Source organism: Podarcis melisellensis (assembly GCF_964234715.1).
Source record: "Podarcis melisellensis genome assembly, chromosome: 5".
Classification (NCBI taxonomy): domain Eukaryota; kingdom Metazoa; phylum Chordata; class Lepidosauria; order Squamata; family Lacertidae; genus Podarcis; species Podarcis melisellensis.
The window spans coordinates 51482769-51508897 of record NC_138537.1 but is presented as its reverse complement, the minus strand read 5'-3'; the positions used below and the strand labels follow the sequence as shown (position 1 = coordinate 51508897).

Here is a 26129-nt window from a genome sequence, read left to right as displayed (position 1 = left end):
AAGTGCCTTTATGGACACCTACCTGGGAATAAGCCTCACTGAACATGATGGGACTTACAGATGTGAAAAGCAGTGTATGCCCTATTAGGAAGAGAGCTGGATCCCTGAATCCTAGGCATATGACCCTTCATTTCCTTCTAAACCCTCTCCCGCTCTGTTAAATGGGGGTATTTCCCTAAATCAGAGGTTTGCAATGAATACAAGAAAGATAGTAAATCATTTTGCAAACTTGAAAAGATTGCTACACAAATGTGCAGCAGTGACAGCCTCTTCCCCAAGATGTTCTGCTCAATTAGTTACTGCTAAAATAATACTTAAATGGACAGACCTGGAAAAGTTCAGATGCCTTTGTGCCAGAACACGTAACAATTTGATGCTGTTGCCTAGTAGATTTTTTAAAAAATAAATCTTTATTGGAATTTGTAATGCTAGCTCTGTGGGTTGCTTTCATATGTTGACTAATTGGTAGTCTGCCGTTTCATCCTGAAGTTGTAAGATGTCATGCCACAAGCTGAATAGGTCATGACAAGTCATGATTTGACCTTCTGATGAGTCAGCCACTCAGTAATCTCGAATGCCTTTGCCTCTTATACGTGCCATATAGTATTTAACTTACTACCACCCCCTTCTTTTTAAAAAAGGCTGCATCTCACTAGTACATCTTAGAGTCTATCAGTAAACATCACCCCACCTTTACATCCCCCACCTATGATCCCCCTGAAGCAAGCACACACTGTTTGTCCCATTAAGGCTACTTAAATCCCACTGAAGTCCTGAACAGCCCCAGTCAACCCTGCCCACCCCCATTTTTATGTTTGAGTAAAAATGCTTTGGATCAGACTTGGGCCTAAAAAGTCCTGTATTAAATTCCCCCACAACCGGGAACATGGTGGCAGCTTCTTTTCCTGTGATAACGGGTGAGGAGGTAAAGATTTCTCTGAGCTTATTGTCTGCATAGAGGAGGGCTGGTTAATATATATAGCCTTTAATGTATGTTTGGTAGACCTGTAGGTGGTGTTTAGTGCAAAAGGTTTGCAATTAAATGTGTCAGTTCATTTGTGTAAATTTACCATTTAAAATTCTTTTTTGCATTCCATACCTACAATATACATTACCATGATCTTATTTATGTCCTGTAATCAGTGCTTTTTTTCTTTAAAAATGTTTAGGGGTACTCTCATTTTTACTCAAGAAAATCACCATTTTATGGTTCAAATCAAGAAAAATAAATACAGTAAATGGAGAAAGTACAGTGGTACCTCGGGTTACATACGCTTCAGGTTACATACGCTTCAGGTTACAGACTCCGCTGACCCAGAAATAGTACCTTGGGTTAAGAACTTTGCTTCAGGATGAGAACAGAAATCGTTCTCTGGCGGCGCGGCGGCAGCGGGAGGGCCCATTAGCTAAAGTGGTGCTTCAGGTTAAGAACAGTTTCAGGTTAAGAACGGACCTCCGGAACGAATTAAGTACGTAACCAGAGGTACCACTGTACAAAGATTCACAAAATGCTTAAGGGTATGCGACCGTACCCGTGTCCCCCGAGAAAAAAGCACTGCCTATAATACACTACAAATTTTCATGTACAGCCAAGATGTTTGCAGGTTTATTTCGGGGTTATTGTTTAGTATTAAGTGATGGATATAAAAACCGGCCCAATACATGCTCTTTTGTCCCTCGCCCACCATGGCTTATTTGTGCCAGCTGGGAGTGGGGAGTTGACTACATGTGTGTCCAGGGAGTGGTAGTGCAACCATTTTCTGCTTGTTTGATATCTCAATGGCTTTTGATACTGTTGACCATGTTATCCTCCCTTTTATTTGTTTTCCAGTGGTTCCATTCCTATGTATGGGGCCAGGTTCAACACATTGAGTGGGGCTATGTGCATATCTCCTGTATGCTGGCCTTCATTTGTGGGGAGGTGGAATGAGGTATCATGTTGATGACAACCAGGTCTGCTTCTCTGTTATATCTAAATGGGTAGAGGCCATAGCTCATTTGAACTGATGCTTGGATGCAGTGGTGTGCTGGATGGAGCCCACAGGTGAGATGGATTCCTGATAAGATGAAGACTTTGTAGGTAAGTGGTTCCCAGGTTTGAGGGGTGCCTGTTATCAACTTAGATTGATATTCCAACTATATGCTTTCCTGATCAGGGATAGGTTGGCTACTGTGACCCGTGCTGATAACAATCTCATGAAAAACTTATGCACTTAATGTGGGGCTTCCCTTGAGGTTGCCTGGAAGCTGTACCTAGTGCAGAACACAGCTGCTGCTAGTTAGTTGAGTAGAGTACCTGGGCATGCACATACAGTCATACCTCTTCTTGCGAACGCTTCATGTTGCGTTTTTTCAGGTTAAAAACGCGGCAAATGCGTCGCTCTGATTACGGACTTTTCGGGATGCGAACAGCACCCTGGAACGTGTCTTTTCCTTTGAAATGATAGTAAGATTTCACCACACACTGTGTCCATGAACTCCCTGCCCTTCCTTTGTTTAACTGGGCTCATTCAATTTCATTCCACTGGGACCTTGCAACCACCACTGGGAACAGTGCGTGGCATATAAGGATGTAAAAGATGAAAGCTCATTCATTCCCAAAACAGGAGTAATGGCGAGGATAGAGCCATAACAGAAATGGTCTGGGCATGATCACTACATGTCCATGACTTGTTTGTTGTTTTGGGGGAAGCAAACTTTCTCTCTCGCTTCCTTAGACGAACGGGGCGAAAGCGGCCGCCAGAAGGCCGGGCATGTGCAAAAGCGGCAGCAGCGGCAGCCGCTCGAGGGCTCTGCCCGAGCGCACGCGGCCAGCCTCTCCGCCCCTCTCGGCGCTCGCAGGTGAAAGCGGCGCCTGCCTGACGCGCTCGGGCGGCGTTTCCGGGTGCCGAGCCAGACGCTCTCGGGCGGCCCGGCAGCATGAGCGGCTCCGAGGCGGCGAGGCAGCTGGAGCTGCTCGGCGGCCTCAAAGACCAAGGTAAGCCGCGCAGGACGAGGGCGAGGACCGGGGGGCCCATTGCACCGGCCGGCCGCTCCTCCTGCAGCGCCTGGGCGCGAAGCCGCAAGAGGCTCGGGGAGCGGCTGGCGCGCCGCTGCCGAAACAAAAAGCACCCGGGCGACCTGAGCGGCGCTTTGGCCGCCCGCCTAGCGAGGACCCCCTCTGGGGGCGGAAGGTCGCGCCGCGCTGTGCTGCCTTGGACCAGGGACGCCCCGCCGCCCAGTGTCAAAGGCAGCAGCCAGACGGCGAGACGCAGGGTGGCGGGGGCGAGGGGAGGGGACGCCGCACGGGCGCGCGCGCTCCTCGCTCGTGAGCTCCGGCAACCGAATCCGCCCCGCACTGGAGCTGGTAGGGAAATGGGTCCCCCTCCGCGGGGAAGCGCTTGCTAATAGGGCTGGCGTCTCTGAACCCCGAGGCCTGGAGGCAGCTCTTCCACCCGCTCCACACACACACACCCCAACCGGATCCGGAAGATTTCCCGTTTGCCTCCTTGTTTCTCCCTGCAGGAAAATGTGGGCAATCGCCTCTCCTCGGTTGCCGGGTAAATCGGGCGGGTTTGATTATTTAATCGGCTTGCACCACCTCCTCCCATCGGCTGCAAAGGCTTATTGTTTTCTTTTCCACCTGGCGCTGCAAGAGGAAAAGACGATTTGTGGGTTTGGGCGCAAGGGGTGATGAAATCCGTGGCACGTGCCTGGCTTTGTACGTCCCCTCCCCCTTACGAAAGAGCCTTATTCCCCAAAGTGAAACAATCCCTTTTTCCCAATTGGAAGGGTTCCAAGAAAACAACGTTCTCCTGGTGTTTTTACGTTCCCCGCAGCAAAGCGCAAAATGATTCAGACTAGGGAGTCTCCCCAGTAATTGAGCAGAGAGCTGATGCTCATATAGGAAGGCAACTTTTAAATACATGCCTGCTGCTGGTTAAAATTTAACTAAAGGAAGCATGGAGTAGTGGTTAGGATTAGGCTAGGATTAGGGAATCCCAGATTTCTAAATCCCCATTCAGTGATGAGACTCATGGGGTGGCTAACTGCCAGCTAATGCTCTTGCTGCATGAGCTACCTCACAGGGTTGTTGTGAGAATAAAAGAAGGGAACTGCACATGGGCGTAGCCAGGATTTTTGTTGTGGGGGGCAGGCCTTTTGTTAGCGGGGCTAGAACCCCAGTTTGCTATGTATTTTTATTGATTTAGGGGAGGAGCTGCCCCTTCCTACCCCCTTGGTTATGTGCATGGAACTATATGAGGTCCTTGGAGAAAGGGGAAGGTTTAAAATATATATCATCTAGTAGAATTGGGTGGTGGTCAGCATGCATCCCTGCTTCTTCCATCTATTCTTCCATTGCCTATTCAGGCAGTGTCAGCTCTAGTTTTCAGCTTGTTTTAAACTTCAAGCCATGTTACCAGCCTCCTGTCAGTTCTGTGCATGCTGAGCAGCATGGGCAGCTTGTGGCATCTGAAGGTTTTCGGTGTTGGCATTTGACCTCATAGGGAGTCAGACTGTTGGCCCATCTAGTTCAGTATTGACTACTGTGGTTGACAGCAGCTCTCCAAGGTTGCAGACATTCACAATCACACAATTTTATATTTTGTGGAGAGCAGGATCTTACCTACGGTCACATTTCCTACTGCCCTCCCCCTTCTGCTATCCATGCATTTGGGGAAAGTTTGAAAAGGGAAGCCATGCATGTCTACAGAATGGGCATTCAGAACATGGTTGCAAATCATGAGGTGAAAGAGCAGGCTTGCCTTTTCAGGCATTCCCCCAGTGTACGGATATCACAAGGTAGGGCTCGCAGGGGATATTTGGGTGCCTGCTCTCCCACTCAATGCAGTGATCATAGAATGTCTGAACAGAGTTACTGTTCTAGGCCAAATTGACGTCATAGGTTTGAAATACAGTGGTACCTCTGGTTACGAACTTAATTCGTTCCGGAGGTCCGTTCTTAACCTGAAACCGTTCTTAACCTGAGGTACCACTTTAGCGAATGGGGCTTCCTGCTGCTGCTGTGCGGCCGTGCAATTTCTGTTCTCATCCTGAGGTAAAGTTCTTAACCCGAGGTACTACTTCCGGGTTAGCGGAGTCTGTAACCCAAAGTGTTTGTAACCTGAGGTACCACTGTACTATGATGCCACTTTGAACAGTCATGATTTCCCGCAACAAGTTATGGGAGCTACAGTTTGTTAAGGAGAGCCCTCTTCCCCTCATGGAACAACCATTCTCAGAATTCCATGGGAAGAAGGATTGTTAAACTACTCTGGAAGGTTCTGGGAGGGCAAGTAGGAGCCTGCTAACAGCAGCTCTCAGAATTCTTTGAGGGAAGCCATGAATGTTTAAGGTGGTATAATAATGTGTCAAATGAATAGTGTGAATGTGGCCCTAAGGTACGGTGGTACCTCTGGTTATGAACTTAATTCGTTCTGGAGGGCTATTCTTAAACTGAAACCATTCTTAATCTGAGGTACCACTTTAGCTAATGGGGCCTCCTGCCACCGCCGTGCTGCCACTGCGTGATTTCTGTTCTTATCCTGGGGCAAAGTTCTTAACCCGAGGTACTACTTCCAGGTTAGCAGAGTCTGTAACCCGAAGTGTATGTAACCCGAGGTACCACTGTATAGGGAGTGGCAGGAAAACATTATCAAACACTTGCTGTATTACAGTATTTTACACTTACCAGAGAATCTCAGTGGAGGAAATCATAACCAGGATAGAATGTGAAAAACCTACCCTCCCTTTAAACTTTGGAGTCATCCAATGTCCTCTCAGCTCCAGTCATTATCACATATTTCTACATGTTCACACATCAGCTGCCCACATTTACTGCTGACATGCATCCCCTGAATGTTGGTTTTCCCATTTTTATTTTTTTTAAAGACAGTTGTGAATATAGAAGTAGCCAAGTATCTAGCCTTCTTTTGTGTGCTGGATGCTTCTGACTGTTGACTGGATACTTCTGACTATTAGAGTTTAGTTCCCAGGTCCTTTTGATTTCAGGGAGATGAAGGATGCGAGTCATAAATTCACGGAGAATAAATTAATGGTTGATAGAAGATAAACCACAGGCTATTTGTCTCAATGACTATTTGGAACGTTCATGTTCAGAGACAGTATGTCACTGGCATACCATGAATGAGCAGCACACTGGTGGTAAATCAATCAGGAAACCTTGACTTTATATTGCGTATGAACCATGGTTTATTGCTTCCTATCTATACCCTAAACTGTGGTTTGCTGCAGGCTTATGGAAGTTTGTGTTTTAGGGAGCAACAAACCACAATCTGTGATTTTGACATAATTATGAACACAAAGCTTCCTGATTTGTGCACACTGCTTTTACTAGGAGGAGCAAAGTGAGAGCACTTGAGCAGTTAGTGTCAGCATGATGCCTGTTCAGGCAAATCAAAACCTGACTGCTGATTTGGGAATACCTAAATGGCATGGACACTTGTAGCTGCCTTTGCTAGCCTTATAGGACGGTGTAGGCCAAGCCTACCTAGATGCTTAGAAAGTTGATGCTGTTTTAGTATTATAACTTTTGTATGCTTTTAAGTGTGGTTATATTTTTGTTTTGCTTTATCTTTTTGTAAACCATTTGACTTTTTGTTTTGTTTTTTACAATAAAGCAGTGTATACATGTATGTAAGTAAGTAAATAAATAAATAAGATTAGCCCTTGTTTCCCCCCGTAAAGAAATGTCTTGTTTCTGGTGGGCCTCCTAGTACTTATTTGGTTGCTGGGATTCTTACAAAGAATGTTGGACTAGTTAAACCTGAATCTAACTGTGCGTGGCAACTTATTGTGTAAATAGCAGTATATTCTTTGGATCAGTTAACCCAGATTACTTTGTGTGTGCCCCAGCAGATCCTGTATAGGCACTTAATGCTTTATAAATTTAAAACACAGATGAATGAGACCTCGTGGCTTCTAGGCCTCACAAGGCTGAAGCTACCTCACTCCTTTTTTAAAAAAAAACAAAGACCTAAGAGGCTATTTGTACTCTAGCCACAGACTCCTAGGCACGTCTTCTCAGAAGTCAACCCCATTGAATTCAAGAGGATTTAACGCGGGTGGCGCTGTGGTCTAAACCACAGAGCCTTTTGTTGTTGTTTAGTCATTTAGTCGTGTCCGACTCAGGCTTGCCAATCAGAAAGTCGGCGGTTCAAATCCCTGTGATGGGGTGATCTCCCGTTGCTTGGTCCCTGCTCCTGCCGACCTAGCAGTTTGAAAGCATGTCAAAGTGCAAGTAGATAAATAGGTACCACTCCGGCGGGAAGGTAAATGGCGTTTCTGTGTGCTGCTCTGGTTCGCCAGAAGCGGCTTAGTCATGCTGGCCACATGACCCGGAAGCTGTACGCCGGCTCCTTCGGCCAATAAAGCGAGATGAGCGTCGCATCCCCGGAGTCGTCTGTGACTGGACCTAATGGTCAGGGGTCCCTGTACCTTTTTAATTCTAAGAATCTGCATAGGCTTGCAGCCTGAGTCCGTGAAGTCTAGCACTTCTGTTAGCCTTTTATACTTCCAGAACTTCTGAATTTTCGCCTCACACTAAGGTTACCTTTATAAATACTTTAGAAAGTGCATCAATAATTAATAGATGTTCTGAATGTGTTGTAGACGAGACATTGTCAGAAGGAACAGTTTAAAGCTGGGCAGAAGACATGGTACAGGAATCATCTTGGGCTCCGTGACAACTGGTTAATCTTTCATGGAAAATGTCTCCACATAATTTGCTAAGCAGCAGGTTAAAGTCTGACTCACTTTTTTATATAAAAGCAGATCACAGAGTGATACCCAGTTGTGTGTCGTGATCAGAGTAGACCCACAGAAATCAATTGACAAGTCCAAGTCAGGCATCACTCATTGGGTTCATAGTGCCTCTATAGTGCTAGAATTACACATGCCTGGCAAAGACTTTTCTATTCTTTAAACATCTTTTAAAAACGTAATCTCAATATTATTTAATTTAGGCTCTTCTAAACTGATAGGGATTACCTGGTTTTAGGTTGTGTCTGGGTGCTTTTGCTCCTTTTGTATGATTAAATTGTTTGATATTTTCCCCTTGACTTGAATATTGGCTGAATTGTTTGTATTTTTATGGTTTTACTTCTGGTTTTAGATATTAGTGTTGTATGTTGCCCAGAGACCTCTTGTATGAGATAACAAATAAATATAATAACTAAATAAATAGATACCTGCAATTTCTATGCAAGATTGCTTTTAAATGCTGCTTTTATTTGTTATTAGTTTTAGTGTTTCTGTAATTTTTTTGTTGATGTAAAGCTCTCCTGGGAACATTTTAAAGGGCAGCTTATAAATGTTATAATAAATAAGCACATGGCTTGCAGCTGGACGTGTGAACTGAACCTGCTAAAAAGCATTTTGTTTGTGGTAACAATATCAAAGTTATATGTATACTGTCATAACTGTGACTGTGTGTGTGATGTTGTGTGAACCATCCTACAGTTATGCACCGCTATGCACACCTTGTGGGGAAAATTAGAAATCAGTAATTAAAATTAAGTTGAGGCTATAAAGTCAAAACACCATAGGTGTTGCAGTTACTGAAGATCTAACTTCACTCATGATGTGATTATACCAGCTAGTTTGATTGTGAGAGAACATGAGTTCAGTAATGCAGAATTTCTAAATAAAGGGTATATTCTGCACGAGTAACAAAATGACTGGATATATATCATCCTAAATGTCTTTTAATTGCTCAGATAATGTCTGTGATGATTCTGTGATATTACCTGAACACTCATTTAAAGTCCTGTATAAATGCTATGTGTTATTCCAGTAAGCAAAGTGATGTTTGCAGCTGTAAAGTTTATGGATGTGTGAAAGTTAATGAGATGTCTATGAAGAGCACCACCAAGATAACTTTTTATGTATCTTGTTTTTGTAGCTATTGGTGAATATGAAGATCTAAGAGCAGAAAATAAGAAAACAAAAGAAGAGGTTTGTACTTGTTTTCATGTGATATGAAATATTATTGTAACTATTGATTTTGATGGACCTTGGCACAATCAGCATTTCTCCTTACAAATATTTTATCCATATGAGGGAGTATTTGCAGCAACTTCCATAACCGTAGTAGTACTTTGGTACCACTGTGATGGTGGAAATTACTGGTATGTATATCTGTGTATCACCAATTTGCTTAGGAATTTTGTCCTTTATTTACTTATTTGATTTATACAATGGACGCTCGGGGTTGCGAACGTGATCTGTGCACGAGTTGCAATTTGGCGCTTTTACATGCGTAAAGCGCGATTTAGCGCTTCTGCGCATGCGTGAGTGTCAAAACCTGGAAGTAACCCGAAAGCACGCAACCTGAAGCTTCTGTAACCCAAGGTATGTACCTGCCTTCCACAAAAGGAGCCCAGAGCAGCAGCACTAAAACAATATTATTTAAAAAGTTCTAAAAACAGTTTAAAAATATTATTTTAAAGCATTCACATTCTCTCAGTCAATGATTTCCTTTTGCCAGATTCAGTGTTGTTCAGTCATCAAATACCTGGCTAAACAGGAATGCTTTTAAATTCCTCTTAAAAGTCAGTAATGAGGAAGACAGATGTACCTCTTCAGGGAGCCACCACTTAGAAGGCCCTGTCATGAGCCAATGCCAACCAGCAGCTCCCAGTAGTGGCACAGTGTATAGTCATACTGTATATGTATGTCCCAGTGGATAACAAGGCCATAAACGTCTACTTAGAAGTAAGCCTCATTAAGTTCAGTGGGACTTTCTCCCAGGTAAGTGTATCTTGGATTGCAGCCATAGAATGAGAACTGCCAAACTTGATATGTTGATATAAGAGAATTCTTGTAGTTAGCTATAGTTGACATTGCCCGTCTTTAGTTCAGATAAGAAAATTTCTCGTGCAAGTTTTCAGCAGAAACCAGTAACAAAACTACTTCCTTATTTACACAGTAATTTCAGACTGTCACCACCACCACAATGTGCCTCTTAGATCATGATTCCTATCCTAATCCTGGCCTGGATGCAGTTTGCAAGCCAGAGCACACACTGCAATCATTTTCTTCTCCTGCCTGTTAGAGGTGCAAAGCAAATATCAGGTTTCTTGCAAACCCCTCCCACACAAAGAAATGGATAGAAACCTAGTGCTCATGGTGGTTACTACAGCAAGTGAAACAGTGAATTATGTGGAATGACTCCCATCACCATTCCTCCCCTCCATCTGAACCCAGTGCCCTGGTCTAATTTAGTGGGAAGGTCTTTACCACATTGGGAGAACATCTCCTTTGTATGCAGAAGATCCCCAGCATCTATAGGTAGGCTGGGAAAGACTCCAGTCTTGAAATGTTGCAGAGCAACCTTCAGTCAATGTAGACAGTACTGAACTGGATGGGCCATTAATCTGAATGAGTATAAGGCAGCCTCCAACATTCCATTCCTAAAAGATGGTCTAAAGTTGCCTGTGGATTGGATGACTGTGAATAAATAGAAGCTTAATTTGGACAGGATGAAGAAATAGCTCATGGTGAGTGGTCCCAACGCCTGGGGAGTGATGGAAATGCCCGTCCTACATAGGATCACACTCACCCAGAAGGGGCAGCTTGGGAGTGCTCCTGGTAGATGTCCATGCCAAGACAATGTCCACAATCATGTTTTATCATATTCTCTTGATTCGTCAGCCACATCCCTTCTTAGACGAGAGGGATTTGGCCATTGGTTGAGCATCCCTAGTTTGTAGTCTAAATGTGAAGTGCAATTTCTTTTAAGCTGTGATCCTATACCCACTTTACTGGTAATGAGCTTTGTTGAGCTTAATGGAACTTAAGTGAGTAGACATGTCAAGAATGGCACTGGTTTAGGTCTGGCACCCTTGAGGAAGCATCTTCTCCCATACGTACTCTATTGCCTTTCGAGATCCAGTACTTGATGGGCCATTAGAATATTAACACCCATAAAGCAAGTTTCCCCTGTAGTCTCCCAAAGTTGTGACAGCTGAGGACAGATTTTGAGAGCTCGTCTTTTTTAGATCAGTTTAAATATTTTTCTTTCTTTTTAAACAGGCTTTAAGTTAATGTGACTTGATACTATTGAGGCTTTTATTGCTTTTATTGCTGCTGTTGGGTTTTTCCATTAACTGTTTTTGTGATTGCCTTTATTGTGTTGTGAAACTTGTACTGAAAGGTGGGCAATTAATCTTCTAAATGAAGAATTGTTTGACCAACAATGCCAGTAGGTGGACCTTGCTGTGCTCCCCCTTGCCTTTACTGATGCTTCGTGGTTGGTGCTTTCCAGGGTTGTGGGTTTTGTCATCGCAGCTTCCTAATTCATAATCTGTACTCTGTTTACATGCCATGATAAGCCATAAACCTTGGCTTACCACCAATAAGCACTTTGCTCAAGCACACTGTTGAATTGTTCCTGTGTCACTCCACCCTTCATGGAGCTGGGAGCAACAAACGACAAGCCTTGGTTTACTGCAGGGTTTGAAGGGCTGTCAGGAGACATTCTTCTCTTTGCAGGAGGCCATCATCTGAAGGGTCATCCAGTCCTGGTCCAGTTTAAGATAAGCTCTACAAGAAGGGAGAGGGCCTTGAAGTTGTCCATTATCAGTTGGCACCTGGACAGAATGCACTATATTTCTGTTTGAATTACAAATTTGCACCTGTAAATATAAATTAGCACATTCAAAGGCCTTTTGTGTGATGAATTTTTTTGACAGTAAGGAGCTACCCTAGACTAGTGTACTAATTCCATCGGTAATGTCGCAGATAAAACTATGAGAGGAGGCTACAGTGTTGTGTAGTCCTCTCCCCACTTTCCAGCTCAAAACAACTTCTTGTAGACTGCAGTACACCCCTACATCATCAAGAGTAACGATCATCAACACTAACCAGAATTGCTATCTGAATCAGATTTTGAAATTGATGCAGATTTGCACTCCCTAGCTGAGACGGAACCTGACAAGGGAACGTTGGAGGAAATTCATGTTGCAGGGCTTGGGAAGTGAATGGACATGATTGTGACTAGCTCCTGATCTTTTATAAATGAAACAGTGGCATTAACAAGAAAACAGTGGCATTAACATCTGCACTGAGACAAATTTTAAGAGAATCAGAATAATAAGTCATTGGTTATCTCTAATCCATATTTCTGACCTTTTTTTTTTTGCACATTGCATGTTTTTGTTCATGGAAACAACCAGTTTCTGTTGCTATAAAGTTATACATTTGCACTGGTTCCTTTTCTTTATTTCCACTCACAGTCTTCTTCCCATAAAGTAAATACAACATACTATTGATTTACAGCAAGCCTCTGAGTCTGATCAATGTGAACCACTGACATGAATATTTCGTCTTCTCTTCCATACCCTAAGAGGGTTTATCTTTTTGTGGATGTTTTCGTGTGTTAAGATTAGAGAAAAGAATACTACTTTGGAGGCAGGGGCAGCTGGCACCTCCAGAACTGCTGTCCTTGACCATTCATTAGCATTCTAAGACATAAAGGGCTTCTTTTTTAATATATTAAAAAACATGGTAGGCAACCCCATTGTTGTGGCAGGCATATCTGGTTTTTCAATGAGACATTTTAATTCTACAGTTGCTTATCCTTTTGCTTTATTTCAATGAATGGATATGCAGGCTGCAGTCCTGAAATTTCAGTAGAATTTGGATTTTGCTAGGTTGAAATAACAGCTAATGTTTTCCAAACTCAAGTCTTTCTATGACAGTTACCTTTCTATAACAATGCATTGAAAAGCTGCAGAGCACAAATTAGATGTGATATGGGAGATCTGTGATTTTCCAGGTTGTCTTTCACTGGCCTGCCAGTAAGAACTACGAGGCTTGTGGGTGCTAGGGGCAGGGCCTTTTCAGTAGTGGCCCCACACTTTTGGAACTCCCCACCCAAGGATATTTGTATGGCTTCATCATTGCTTGTTGTTATTCCCTTAAATGTGCATAGTTGATGGGATGTGTCAAAAGAATGGCTACTGATGTCTATTAATTGATTTTTAGTTTAATTAGTGTGTGATCTGTTTAACGGAGAAGGGGAGGAACTTCAGAAAGTTGTTTGCCAAACTGCTCTCTGAAGTACCTGCCCCTTCCATTAAACACAGCTGCAGTGAGGTTTAATGGAAGGGGAGGAGGTGCTTCAAATAACTGTTTGACAAACTTCTCTGTGAAGCCCCTCCCTTTCCTTTCCTTTGGAAGGGATAGGGAGGTTTGTGAGAGCTGTGAGGGGGTGAATGTTGTGTAAAGGGAGGAGGGGTTGGCCAGGTGATGGGAAAGGGCACTGGCAAAGGAGATGGTGAGTTGGCAGAGTTGGTGAGCAGAGCAAGCAGGGTCAGGAATCCTTTGTTAATAAACAAACAAATAAAGGTAAAAGGAGATATGAGCATGGTTCAATCAAACTTGGAAGTTGCATTGTGGAGAGAGGATAGACATTTCTCCACACTAGTATTCCAATCAGCTTCTCCCCCTGCGCACACACCAAACAAAAGCTGTTGTTTTTCTGGTGCATTTCCCCCCTGTAAGGCAAATACCGTATTTTTCGCTCTATTTTGGAGGAGGAAAACAAGAAAAAAAATATTCTGAATCTCAGAAGCCAGAACAGCAAGAGGGATCGCTGTGTAGTGAAAGCAGAGATCCCTCTTGCTGTTCTGGCTTCTGGGATAGCTGCGCAGCCTGCATTCGCTCCCTAAGACGCAACACATTTCACCTTGCTTTTTAGGAGGAAAAAGTGAGTCTTATAGAGCAAAAAATACGGTAAGTAGTTTGATGTACGTGGCAACGTGTTTTACCTGCAGAATGGCCTTGATCCAGTTCAGCCCCCTCCCCCTATAGCTGCTTATAACTTAAAAGAAACAAGAGAGCCTGATCACAGATCTCCTGCATCACATCTTACTTGACTTTTAACCCTTAGCACCTCTTCCGTATGTGCACATACCATATATGTGTAGGGGAAGCAGATCATGTTGCTGGTCCTGCCCTGTCCTCTGTGCATTTGTCAGAAGGTGAGCATGGGACTTCTGACACATGTAGAAGTCAGGAGTAGGGCCAGTAGGCTGGTCCCCTTCCTCTTTCACTTGATCAGTATATATGCACATAGAAGGTGAGGATAGGTCTCTACTGCCTGATTTGTTTACCCATTCAAGGGATTAGTTGAACTTTGAAAGAAAAGGTGAGATACCCTAGGACAATTAGTCATTCTTGAATAGCTTATAACTGACTGAATAGATGTCATTCAAATGAAAGCAGGGCCATGGCACGCTAAGGTGGGTGTAATACTTTGTGATTACAAGTAACCAGAGATGTAGAGGGAGGAGGACTGAATCACCCAAGAATTTGTCTCTGTGGGCAAGGAAGGCTTGTAACAGCAATTCTTAACCATCCAAGTTTGATGAGTCTGAGCATCTGTGATTGTATAAACAAGCCCTAGAGCAGTGGAAGAATATGCTTTTTAAGGGCTGTACAAGAATCCCCTTGGCATGCTTTGTGGCCCTGAATCAGGGCTACACATCCCACCCTGGATTCTTCTGCACAACAGTTGAGCGGGTGTGCATTAAAAACTTTTTGAAAAGGTTTGGATGCACATCACCATGCAGGATCAGGTCCTCTTGCCTAACTAAGCAGGAGCACCTGCATGGTGCTGGCTGATCCTCCTTCATGAGTGATTTCCCTGCACATAAAGGAAGCTGCTCAAGAAAAAGTGACCAGCACCATGCAGGATCAGATCCTTCCACTTGACATTTGTTAGGAGGGAGGATCCAACCGGCTTAGTGCTTCTTCATAAGTGGCTTTCCTTACTCCACTTACACTAGCTGTGGGAAAGGAATTTCCTCTGAGATAAGAGCTGTTGAAGCTGTAATATTAAGGTGGAACGTTAAGTTGGGAAATATCAAGGTAGTCTGAACTGCTAATAACATCTTTAGTGGAAAGCTGTCCATTTTAACTTGCATGTCCTCTCCGCAATTGATGGTGCAGCTTATGAATCTTGTCATTTGAACCTTGACGCTTTTTGTACTGGAGTTTAAAAACCAAAAGCAGGAATTGGCTCCAAATTACCATTTGCCTTTCTTTAAAATTTAGTTTTAAGTTAAATCTGCTCTTTTAGCTTTACCCTAATTCCTGATCGTTGTTTTGCTTTCTGTTGATTGTGGAAGATGATTTAATTATTTTAATTCTGAAAATGCCATTGTATCTTCCGGCAGTGTGACAAAATCAAGCAGCAGAGAGATGAAGCAGTCAAGCAGTTGGAAGAGATTCAGAAAAGTAAGTCGTGTTTTCCAAAGGAATAAGGGTTCTTTGCTAACAGATTTATGTTGTGTTGTGACTCAGATCTAACTTTTGGAAATCTGTACAGTAATTCAGTTACTCTGGGGTTTTATCCTCACAGGTTTTTAAAAATTATTTTTTCATTTTCAGATTTAGTAAGGAAAGAAAAAAAGATAAAAAGATAAAAGATAAATTTAAATTTAAAAAGAGAGTGAAGATTAGTAATAATAATGTACAAAAATACTACTACTAACAGTAGTCCAATTAAACAGAGTAAAATACATTACACAGAATGATTATTAAAATCAAACATTCTGTCAGATAAGAGTTTGCTCCCCTGAGGAATTCAGCTTACCCAGGCGATCTCTCAACTAGGAGATTTAAATCTTTGAACAAGGCTGCTCATAAGTCCTTGTGGATTGGGCAAACCAGTAAGTAGGTGTAATATGCTTGGCCCAGGAGTGCCAACGTAAAATACATTTTGGGAGGGGGGGAGGTGGTAAGCCCTGCTGCACATAATTGATCACATGACACAGTGCACACACACCATTTGAATGGCAATGCCCATCAAATGGAAGGGGGGGCAGCCCCTCAAATATTTTACTGAGCGGGCCGAAGTGACCTTGGCCCCTAGGAGTTGGCTCCTATGGCTATGCTCCACAAAGGAATGGGTAACTTGGAGGAGGTGAGCTTTGTTTTTGGTTTGCATTACCATCTCTGCTTCTTTAAGGTCATGCTCAGGAATGGGCAATGCTAATATTCTCATTGCCTTGGGCTGGGTTTTAGTGAGGGGTAGCAGCAGTGGGGTAGACTTGCCTACTTCTGCCTTCTCTGAAGCCTATTGTAAGACCCCTTTGTGTCCCACAATTCCTTTGGCACATACAGAGACCTCGAGAAAGGGGGTCACTTTCTCCCCACTTTGCATCATATTCTTTCCCTCCTCAAAATACTACATTAAATAGTCTTAATAGTCCTCTTGTGGGATTTCCATTTCCCTATTGTAGCTGGTAAAATTTTCCAGATGTTGAACCGCAACGAAAATGTGTAGGAATGAAAGCAAAAGCTGAGACAGGTTGAGAGGCAGTTTTATGGCAGTTCCTTGAAATTATCCTTTCTCTCTACCCACAAAAAATGCGGAAGATAAAGCTTGACAAGGATGACCTTTTCTGGCACATCAGGCACAAAGTTTTTCCTAGCAGGGATTCTGCCAACCCTCCCCTGCTTAAATGCCTCATGAGAAGCATAAGTTGATGGAACTGCAGTTATGAGAAAGATTTTATTGTATAAGTTTTAAAGGTAATTGTAGAGCTTTGAAAGCATCATTTACTTCGTTCTAAATAAATAGGAAGCAAGCTGCATATTGTTTTTTTAAAAAAGTTATCGTAGGGCACAAATGCTGTTAAAAGTAGGCAGACATTCAAGTGGTATAGTTCTCCCTGTCGCAATGATGCAGCGATGAGGAATTTCTGCCTGTTTTGCAGACTTTTGAAAACAATAAACACTGTTTTTGTGATGTAATGCCAAAAGCATATGTCAATATGCTTTCTAGGCACTTGCAACCTCATAGAAAACCTACATTTCAGTTCTGACATGGTGAAAGCATCACCAGTTCCATTTACATTTTCTGGTCAAAGAATCACTTCTGTTTACTGTCTTATTGCAATCTATCTTCCTTCCTTCCTCTTTCTTTTCTTTTCTTTCTTATCTGTTCAGGGGAATGAAATATTCCTTTAAATACTTCCATTTGGATAGCATTACTTGGGTTGAAAAGTGGCAGGAGTATTTGTTCTCCAAAAGACTTGAAACGAATACACTAAATGCCAGCTTTTGCCTCCTTACTTTCAACATTTGTCAACTGCTGAAGTATTATTATTTTTTAATTTTTGGAATACTCAGAATGCTAGCCAGGGGCTGATAGACAGAGAACATCTTCCTTAGTTCAAAGAATTGCAAGGAAAAGAAATCTCTGCCCTTGCCTTCTTTTATTTACATTTTACGTTTATTCATGTGTGCTTTTGCTATTCTTGCCCACATATGGAGGATTCTAATTGGAACTGGCTGTGACGGCTGTGTGGAACTCTTCCTTTGAATATCTCTGTGGTGGGAAATGGGGTGGGGACCCAAATTCAATATAGTGGAGAAGGCTTGTTTGCTTTACTGTCTAAGGCTCAGGCTGCTGACTTCTTTATGAAGGATCAAGCACATCTACATAACCAAATTTAAAGTGGGTATGATGATGTCTCCCACTGGCGCAAGGAATAAATATGCTAACAACTCTCCACCCCCCCCCACCCCCTCCACCAAATATCCAGTTTTCCCTCTTGTGTGATAATGGTTCTATTGATGCCATGTGGTGTCTGGAGGTAACAAAGCACAGCTAATGGGAGTGGAAAGCCCTCCCGTGAATAGCTTCTCAAGAGAGGAGATGACAACAGTATTGCAGCCTGTTATGTTAGGTCTCTTTCACCATAGTATGTTTTGTTGCAGTATTAGGCATTAGCAATAGAGGGTTAAAAGAAAGAACCTGCACCTCATACATAGATGACAAAGAAATTTACACGGCTGGGGTTTGCATCGGTTCATAAATGCAGTAGAAAAACCTCCAGTGAAATAGTCCTAAACTTTAAGCTGTTTTGAAATAATCTGGTGGAGTGGCTATATGTTGGGGGGGGGGGAGGCCTAAGAAGTCAAATTCCTGTGAAAAGAAGTGGAAGGAATAGGGCAGGCACACACAGACACCTTGTGACTTGTTAATATGTGCTAGTGATACTGGGAATTCAAGAGCCTGGCAGAAAATGTCAAGGAGTGGAGTCTTAAAATTTGAAAGTAATATTTGCTCTTGTAAAATGCCGTGGGTTTTCCTTTATCTTCCTTTTCATGTGCTTCACCCCCTCCCTTTTTTAAAAAAAAGAAAGGGGGGGAAAAGACATACCTTGTAAACATAGCGATAAAATGCCAGGAATATTAGGATTTTACAGCAATAATGGAGCCCATTATTTAAACGACAATATAAAAGGCAATTATATTGATGAAGAGCTACACGGGCTTTGTGTCTGTGAATAAACTTGGCCTGCGCTCAGCTTCTATTTGTTCTCCCGGCATAAACACATATTGTGCGTGATTCCTGTTTAATGGGGCCCAGTCTGTATGCCAAGCAGCTGCATTTTAGGCCCTATAGCGTGATTTCATAGCTCTCTGAAAATTGGTTCTATTCAGCAGAAGAGATAGGAGGTGGTGGTAGGGGGGGAAGCTTCAACACACAATCATTTCTTTTCAATTGGAGCCAGAAAGGTTGATGACAACATGACCATTGTGTGATAATGATAAGACCACTAAGGATCTGTACTTCTCATCAAGGCTTTCACACAACAGCAGATACAATTTAATTCACTGCTCTGTCAGCAGTGCTGATACCATTATGCCGTCTGTCTCCACAGTTATAATCACTGTCCTCCGAGAAATGCAGTTGAAATGATCTTGAGCAGTCAAAGAAACTCTCAATTAAGGCTGCCACTTCCAATGTGTCAGATTGTGTCTTATGCACTTGGTACAATTTTCACTTCCAATCCTGTTTATTTACAATGTCGGCCAGTAATTACGCTTAACGTGTCATTTAGTGAGGGTGCCCCTGCCAAGGAGATTGTTGGGTGCTGCAGTGCCATTGAGGGGGAGTTTCTTGCAGTCAATGCCATCAGCGGCTTTTAGTCCCTGATGGGATGCGGTAGTAATGTTGATAATGCAAGTATCACGCTCATCAAGTCATAATTAGATGCCACTCAAATGTGCCACTTGTAATAACAGTGTTGATTCATGTTTTCTCGGCGACTGCAACTACTAATTAGTTAAGTGGTTTTTGGTTGGCCTGCATTTGCTGCATATTATTATTACCCCTGAAAAAATGTTGAGGTTGGAGAGGTTTTTGGCCACTTAGTGTTGCTTTATGAATTTTAATATCAGCATAATAAGAACTTTGGACAGTCTTAGGAAGGGGGGGTGTATGTATGGGTGTGTATATATGTGTGTGTGTGTGTGTTCAGATACATTTTACCTTTGGAATTTAATCATAATTGCAGGTTAACTAATCTTTAAATGAACCATGAGATCTTAAAAAAAAACCCTTTATATTTTACATGAAAAATCTAGTTAATTTTCACCTCCTACCATTAATGTAAAGTGACTCTTTTTTTTTTAATGCACTACTCCTACCATTTAATGTAAAAGGAATCAGAACTTTCTTGGCTAACTTTATGAAACAACAAAGCAGCTTTTTGGACAAATGCCATGTAATCACTCTTTCTTTTCTTTTGACAGTGGATTAGACAGATGTCACAACTTGGTGACACATTAGCAATAGCTTATTTTTTCTGTTTGTTGTGATTCTTCAGGTTGGAATGCATTCCACGCTACCATACAGCTGGGTACCAAACCTGAACTACCTGGTCTGTGTATCTGCATAATACACGCTGGGTGAAATTCAGTGGCGTCTATGTATGGACAAAACGAACATCTGCTTGCACAATGGGACTTCCCTTTCCTCTTCTCCCTAGTGCAGCTCCCAGAAACTGGGGGTGCAGAAGTCAGCTCACACAATGTTGGATTTTTCCCACATTTCCAAATGTACATTTTACACATTGAATTGTACATGTAAAACCTGTTTTGTGTACACTTAGAAAATTTGTAACGTCCCAGGTTGATGTGGTAGAAGACTACAAAATACCTTCTTTAGCAGGATCCAGCCTATGAGCTTTGCTTTCTTGGCTCAACATCTTTAGATTTCTAGGACATTGAAGTTGGTTTTCCATGCAGCCTGATCCTATATGTGTTTATTCAGAAGTGATTTGCACTGAGCTCAGAGGAGCTTCCTCCCAAGTAAGTGGGCGTAGGATTGTGGCCTAAGAGAGGTTGGCTGATGACCATTTGTTTTATTATTCTTGCCTTCCACTGCAGCATGTGGCAGAGATTATTTGCGGCATTTCCCCACGCTTTGCTCAACTCATTCCATTTTCTGACAGTATGTCTGCAGCGCATGCAGTGCTTACTCCTGTTCTTGGCTTATGACACGCTGCCAAATAGGTAGCCTGGGTTGACCTAATAGAAGATAAACCTCTTAAAGTACAGGGCTTCTGTGTTCTTTTGATTATTGGATCCCAGGGCTGAGTATTTCCCTTGGTGTCTCTGTGTTTCTACCTCATCTACATGGGAAACTACTGCCATGTGTTGGTTTTCTAGGCCCAGCTATAACAACACATCTAGGCTCTTGCGGTGTGTCTATGTATATCTCCTTCGGTTAAGGCTGTTTTCTTTCATCTCTCTGGTGGTACAGTGCCAGATGCTGACAGAATACGAAACATAAATAACAATTATAGCAAACAAGAGGGAGAAAGCCATTGGCTTCTTATTCATTTTCGAGCCATCGCTCACAGCACTGTTTCCCCACCACCACCAATAAAGCCCCAAAAGGCTTGGATTCATGTGTGAAAGAATCATAAAACTGTGCTTCTTAAATTGTGGTGCCCAGAATTGGACACACTACTCCAGGTATGGTCTGACCATGGCAGAATAGAGTGGGAAGAAAACACATCAACTCTAGTATCCCATAATGATAGACAGTACACATAAGAAGAGCACTGCAGGATCAGGCTGGTGACCCTGTGGGAAGCAAGACATGAAAGCAGGACTTGTGATTCCCAGCAACAGATATTCACAACTTCATAACAATATCATTTATATGCAGTTGGGTAACTGTCCTACAACTGGAGGCTGCTTTTATTCTGAAGTTTTCTCATTTGGTTTGGAAGATGAGACAGTGAGACTTCTGTATTCAAGGTGGAGATGTCAAGGTTATAGCTCTGCCCTTGGGCAATCTAATGCCCAAGGGCAATCTAATGCATTCCTACTTGGGAATAGGTCCTACTAAATGCAGTGAGTTGCATTCAACCTAGTGCATGCCCCCTGAATCCGTTCTGAGGGGTTTCCACAACCTTCCCAAGCGGATTTGGGGATGCCGCAGGACAAGGAGAGGGTGAAAGCTCTAGTACATAAGATGCACCCGTGTATAAGACAACCTCTATTTTTTAAACCCAAAATTAAGAAATTAACTTGTTTAGCTTTTTGGGGGGTTGAGGGAGGTCACTATCACCAATCGCTCACCCGCCTTCCCGCCACTGCCAATCGCTTGCCACAGCCACTGCCTATCGCACACCTCACCACAGCCACCAATTGTCCGCTGTTGCCCACCCACCCATCCACTTTCCGCAACCGCCAATCGCCTGCCCAATCTCCTGCTTGTTGCTGCCATTAATGGCACATCCCCCCCCTCTGCATTCATTATCTGTGTATAAGCCGAGAGCCAATTTTTGTCAATTTTTTTTTTAAGCAAAAAGCATCGTCTTATACACGGAAAAATATGGTACCACCCGGTGGAACTCCTTATTGCGATGTAAATTGGATGGCGGTGACGGCAGTTGTTTGTTTAAATATTTATACCCAACTCTCCATTTATAAAATGCTCATGGCAGCTTGCAATAAATTTGGAAACAAAATTTCACCGAAGAGTTAAAGAATTCTTAAAGGCACTTAGAAAGGTTATATTTAATGCCTCAAAATAACTCAAGCAATTTTATCAAATATGTGTAAAATATCATAGATAGTAATGGGAATTCAGGTTACAGATTCAGCAGTCTGGCCAGAAATATGGGTGCTTCTGAAGAATAGTCATGTGTGACCTTCTATGCCAAAGCTTCAATCTCCAAAGTAAGGCTGGAAGAGAACCAGTAGCAGCTCTCTTTCCATTGCTTTCCTGGCATCCCAACACTGTCGCTGCCACTTATGGACGGGGTGAGGGGTGGGGGGAGCTCAGTGTGGTGCAGTGCTTAGTGGCAGGAGTTTTGGTTGGCTGCATAGCAGCCACACCTCACCCCCCCCCATCTCTCTTGGTAAGCAGCAGTGTTGAGATGCTGAGAGGGCAACACAGCCCACCCGCTCTGTGCCACTGGCCACTCCTAGAGAGAACCCTGCCTGAAACCTCAGCAGGCTCAATGTAAACATTACTGAGGTAGATGGGCCAATGGTCTGACTCAGTGTCAGGCAGCCTCCTATGTTATGTTCTTATGAAGGAAGAGAGTCCACTCTCACCAGTGTCACCCCTGAATCTTTGCATCTTGAAAATTCTGTTGCACCTTTCAGCCAGCTTTGGGGACTGGAATTAAGCTGTTTGGGAGTTTAGGCTTTAGGAAATATTAAGCTTTGAAAAAATATATAGAAAGCAAAAAATGTATTTAAAAACCTTTATTTATCTTGTATACCTGAAGGAGCGTCTCCACCCCCATTGTTCAGCCTGGACACTGAGATCCAGCGCTGATCTCAGTGCTGGTTCCCTCATTGCGAGAAGTGAGGCTACAGGGAACCAGACAGAGGGCCTTCTCGGTAGTGGCGCCCGCCCTGTGGAACGCCCTCCCATCAGATGTCAAAGAGATAAAAAAACTACCTGACATTCAGAAGACATGTTAAGGCAGCCCTGTTCAGGGAAGTTTTTAATATATTAAGGCTGTACTGCTTGGACAAATGAAACCGACTTGATTTTTAACACTTGATTGGGAGCCGCCCAGAGTGGCTGGGGAAACTCAGCCAGATGGGCAGGGTATAAATAATAAATTATTATTATAAATTATTAGTATTATTTATAGAAAATAATTGTTTTCCCCGCCCTTCCAATTCCTACTGCGGTGTAGTGGTTCGACAGGGACCCGGGAGACACGGGTTCAAATCCCAACTCGGCCATGTAGCTTGGGCCTCGTCACTGTCTCTCCGCCTAATCAATCTCACAGGGTTGTTGTGATGATAAAATTGGGGTGGGGGAGAACCATGTGTGCCAGATTTGAGTGCTTGGAGGAAAGTTGGGATATAAATGTAATCATAACAACAACAACAATTAGGATGATAAAAATTAGTTTGAAATTATTTTTGTGTTTGCTGTAATATAAGCTATAGGAAGTGGGAAGAGGTAAGTAAGAAAATGTGATTGTTATAAGAATGGAAGGCATGAGTTTTGAAGGGGTGGTGATTTTGGGCAGGGAGGATGAAGGCAAGCATGCAGAAGTAGAGGTAAAGTGGAAGGACTAGAAATAATACAGGATGCACTTTGGGGAGAGGTGAAGCACTGGGAAAGAAGAGTTAATGTTTAGTAGGTTCTGTTAGGAATTTCAGACTGCAATCCAGTGCTCTCTCTCTCTTGGTAATAAGTCCCATTAAAACAGTGGGCCTTCCTTCTGAGCCAGTCTGATCAAACAGCCATAGGATCAGATGGGAATCCTGTTTATCCTTGTATTCAAAACTTTGGAAATATTATGTATTATTTTTGACCTTAATGTTTAGTTCTTTTTTTAAAGCATTCGTAAACATCTGCTCCTTTTATATATATGTTTTGCTTAATATGGATAAAGTGTTAGCTTTAAAGAAGTAGTTGATGCGGAAGTTGAATTAGATTTTCATAATCATAGGATGAATGATCTGAGTAAAATAAAAATCAGAGTGAGGGAAGGCTTGACTCATTAAACACTGTGTGAATCAAATATTTTCCCCTTATGCTTTAGTTTCTCACATGGTCATTGAGGAAGTGAGCTGCATACAGAGCCACCTTGAAATTGAGAAGACATGCCGTGAAAGTGCAGAAGCTCTGGCTACTAAGGTAAGAATATATATTTTATTTTTCCTCTGTGTGGAACACCTAATCTGAGGGTTTATGAAACAATGATTCATCTTTGGCTGGTAAGCTTAGGTTGCATAACAATGATGCTGATCCTTTGTAGTCCACTTGGAAGGCCCGAGAAGCTGTAAGGTCAGCAGAGGAGACTGAAACCACAATCCTTTACACACTTATTTAGGAACAGAATGATTCCTGACCCCCCCCCCAGTAGATACGCAAAGGATTGCTCTCTAATGTTGAGATCCTGTGTACTGCTACTTGGCACTGAGGCTCATGAAGAGTGAGGTTTAATATCTGAGTTAATATGCATTGTGGGCACATTCAAATGTGTAAGTTATTGTGTTAGATCCCCTGACTAAAGTGCTACTGCTTCTGTCCATTTCCTTTCCCTTCCTTTTAAAAATATACTGTTAAAAATTATTATTTTTTGCATAGTACTTAGGAGAGGATGCAGCTATGAAAACAACCTAACAGTGTACATCAATTGCCCAAAGAGGTGTAAGAAGCCATGTCCAGACAAGCACATTCAGACATATGTTTTCCTTTCACACTGCAGTACCTATAGCATTATGGAACTGTGGCTTTTCAACCAAGACACCAGGATGTTGTGCTAAATTTCATTCTGTGTCACTACTCCCCCACCCTTTCTGCGCTTGTATGTGTCTGTTCCTGCACAATTCCCCCATGAGACCAACAGGAAAGAACTGTATACCACCCCAAATTATGTCACCTGACTCCCTCAATTTTCTAGGTTTCTGGCTGCAAATGATTTGTGTTTTCCCCCCTGGAACCAAGTAACACAGAATGAAGCACTAAATAGGTGCCATTAGTTTTCCAGTAGTGGCTTTTACATTGTGTGAAGGCTCAGTTGTAATATGGAAATTAACAGTTAGGGAAATGTCAGGGAAATGGAATAAACAGGTGTGTGGATGCAGCCAGTATGTCATGCACCCAGGAAGGGTGTGCCCAGCCCCTCCCAACCTGACACCCCAGTATATATGTGCAATCAGTTCCATACTTGTCAGTGCTGAAGGATGTGCACTCAGACAGATTCAGTGCATGACAAAAATCCTACATGGAAAGCACTCCAATGTACAGTGGTGCCTCGCAAGACGAAATTAATCCGTTCCGTGAGGCTCTTCGTATAGCGGTTTTTTCGTCTTGCGAAGCAAGCCCATTGACAGCTTAGCGGATTAGCGCTACAGCTGTCAAGCGGCTTCCAGCGATCAGCTGTTAAGCGGCTTATCAGCGGAACAGCTGATAAGCGGCTTAGCGGCTTAAGAAAAGGGCGAAAAAAGCGGGAAAAAACCCGCGGGGGGATGCAAGATTTTTTTCGTCTTGCGAAGCAACCCCATAGGGGAATTCGTTTTACGAAGCGCCTCCAAAACGGAAAACCCTTTCGTCTAGCGGGTTTTTCGTCTTGCGAGGCGTTCGTCTTGCGGGGCACCACTGTAGAATGTGGCCCGCAACTTAATGAAAAATAGTCATATTATGATTATAGATGCTTCTGTTTTGTCGCATATACATATGCAAGGGAGTTGTCAGGGTCCAAATACGTGTGTGCAGTCATGATATGTGACAATCTTGAGTTTTATGTTATTTCTGATAAAAAAGAGCTTTATGAAACAGCCCTGAATTTGTTTGCTTGAGCCAGGAAGCGGGGAGAGGATGGGAAGTTGACTGTTTATACTTTTGGACGTAATAAAGGATTTTTTGCTTGCTTTCTTTCAAGCAATGCAATATGTGTCTTAGTATTTTATTTGCTCAATATGTGCAGTCCGCTAAAGATAGATTTGCTTGACTGGGTTTTCAAGCTTTTAAAAAAACAAAGCAAAAAAAGGATAATTCATTGAATGTTTACTTTTTTATTCTGCCTCCCTTCACCACTACTTCCCACATACCATTTTATGCATCTGGGTTAACTGATAAACAAGTTTAGAAATGTCCTGAGTGTCTGCGACATGAAAGAATAATGAGCATTTCAGTGTGTGAATCAAATGGAAAAGTCAGCCAGAGTATTACATTTCAGGTGATTGTTTATGAAAGCAAACCGTGGAGCAAGCAAAAGGTGACCTGTACTGCTCTGTTGATTGCATCTAGGTTGATGAATTTACCAAGTATATAATTTTCTATATTCCATCTCATCAGAAGTGCATTATTATTATTACAGAATGTTTTT

The 26129-nt window shown here is 42.7% G+C and overlaps 1 protein-coding gene across 4 annotated transcripts in view; it reads left to right on the top strand.

Moving 5' to 3' along the window:
• The first annotated feature begins 2871 nt into the window (after positions 1–2871).
• The window catches only part of SHTN1 (shootin 1), a 67297-nt gene continuing 44039 nt past the window's right edge, over positions 2872–26129 (top strand). The window contains exons 1-4 of one of the 4 annotated variants that reach the window (XM_081912731.1): positions 2872–2977; positions 8903–8955; positions 15183–15243; positions 23838–23932. In XM_081912731.1, the coding sequence (XP_081768857.1) occupies positions 2920–2977; positions 8903–8955; positions 15183–15243; positions 23838–23932 (267 nt within the window). In that variant the 5' untranslated portion in view covers positions 2872–2919. Of the gene's footprint in view, positions 2978–3254; positions 3347–3407; positions 3540–7718; positions 7739–8902; positions 8956–15182; positions 15244–23837; positions 23933–26129 lie in introns of those variants that run through there. The other 3 variants (XM_081912734.1, XM_081912732.1, XM_081912733.1) reach the window with 3 other exon arrangements.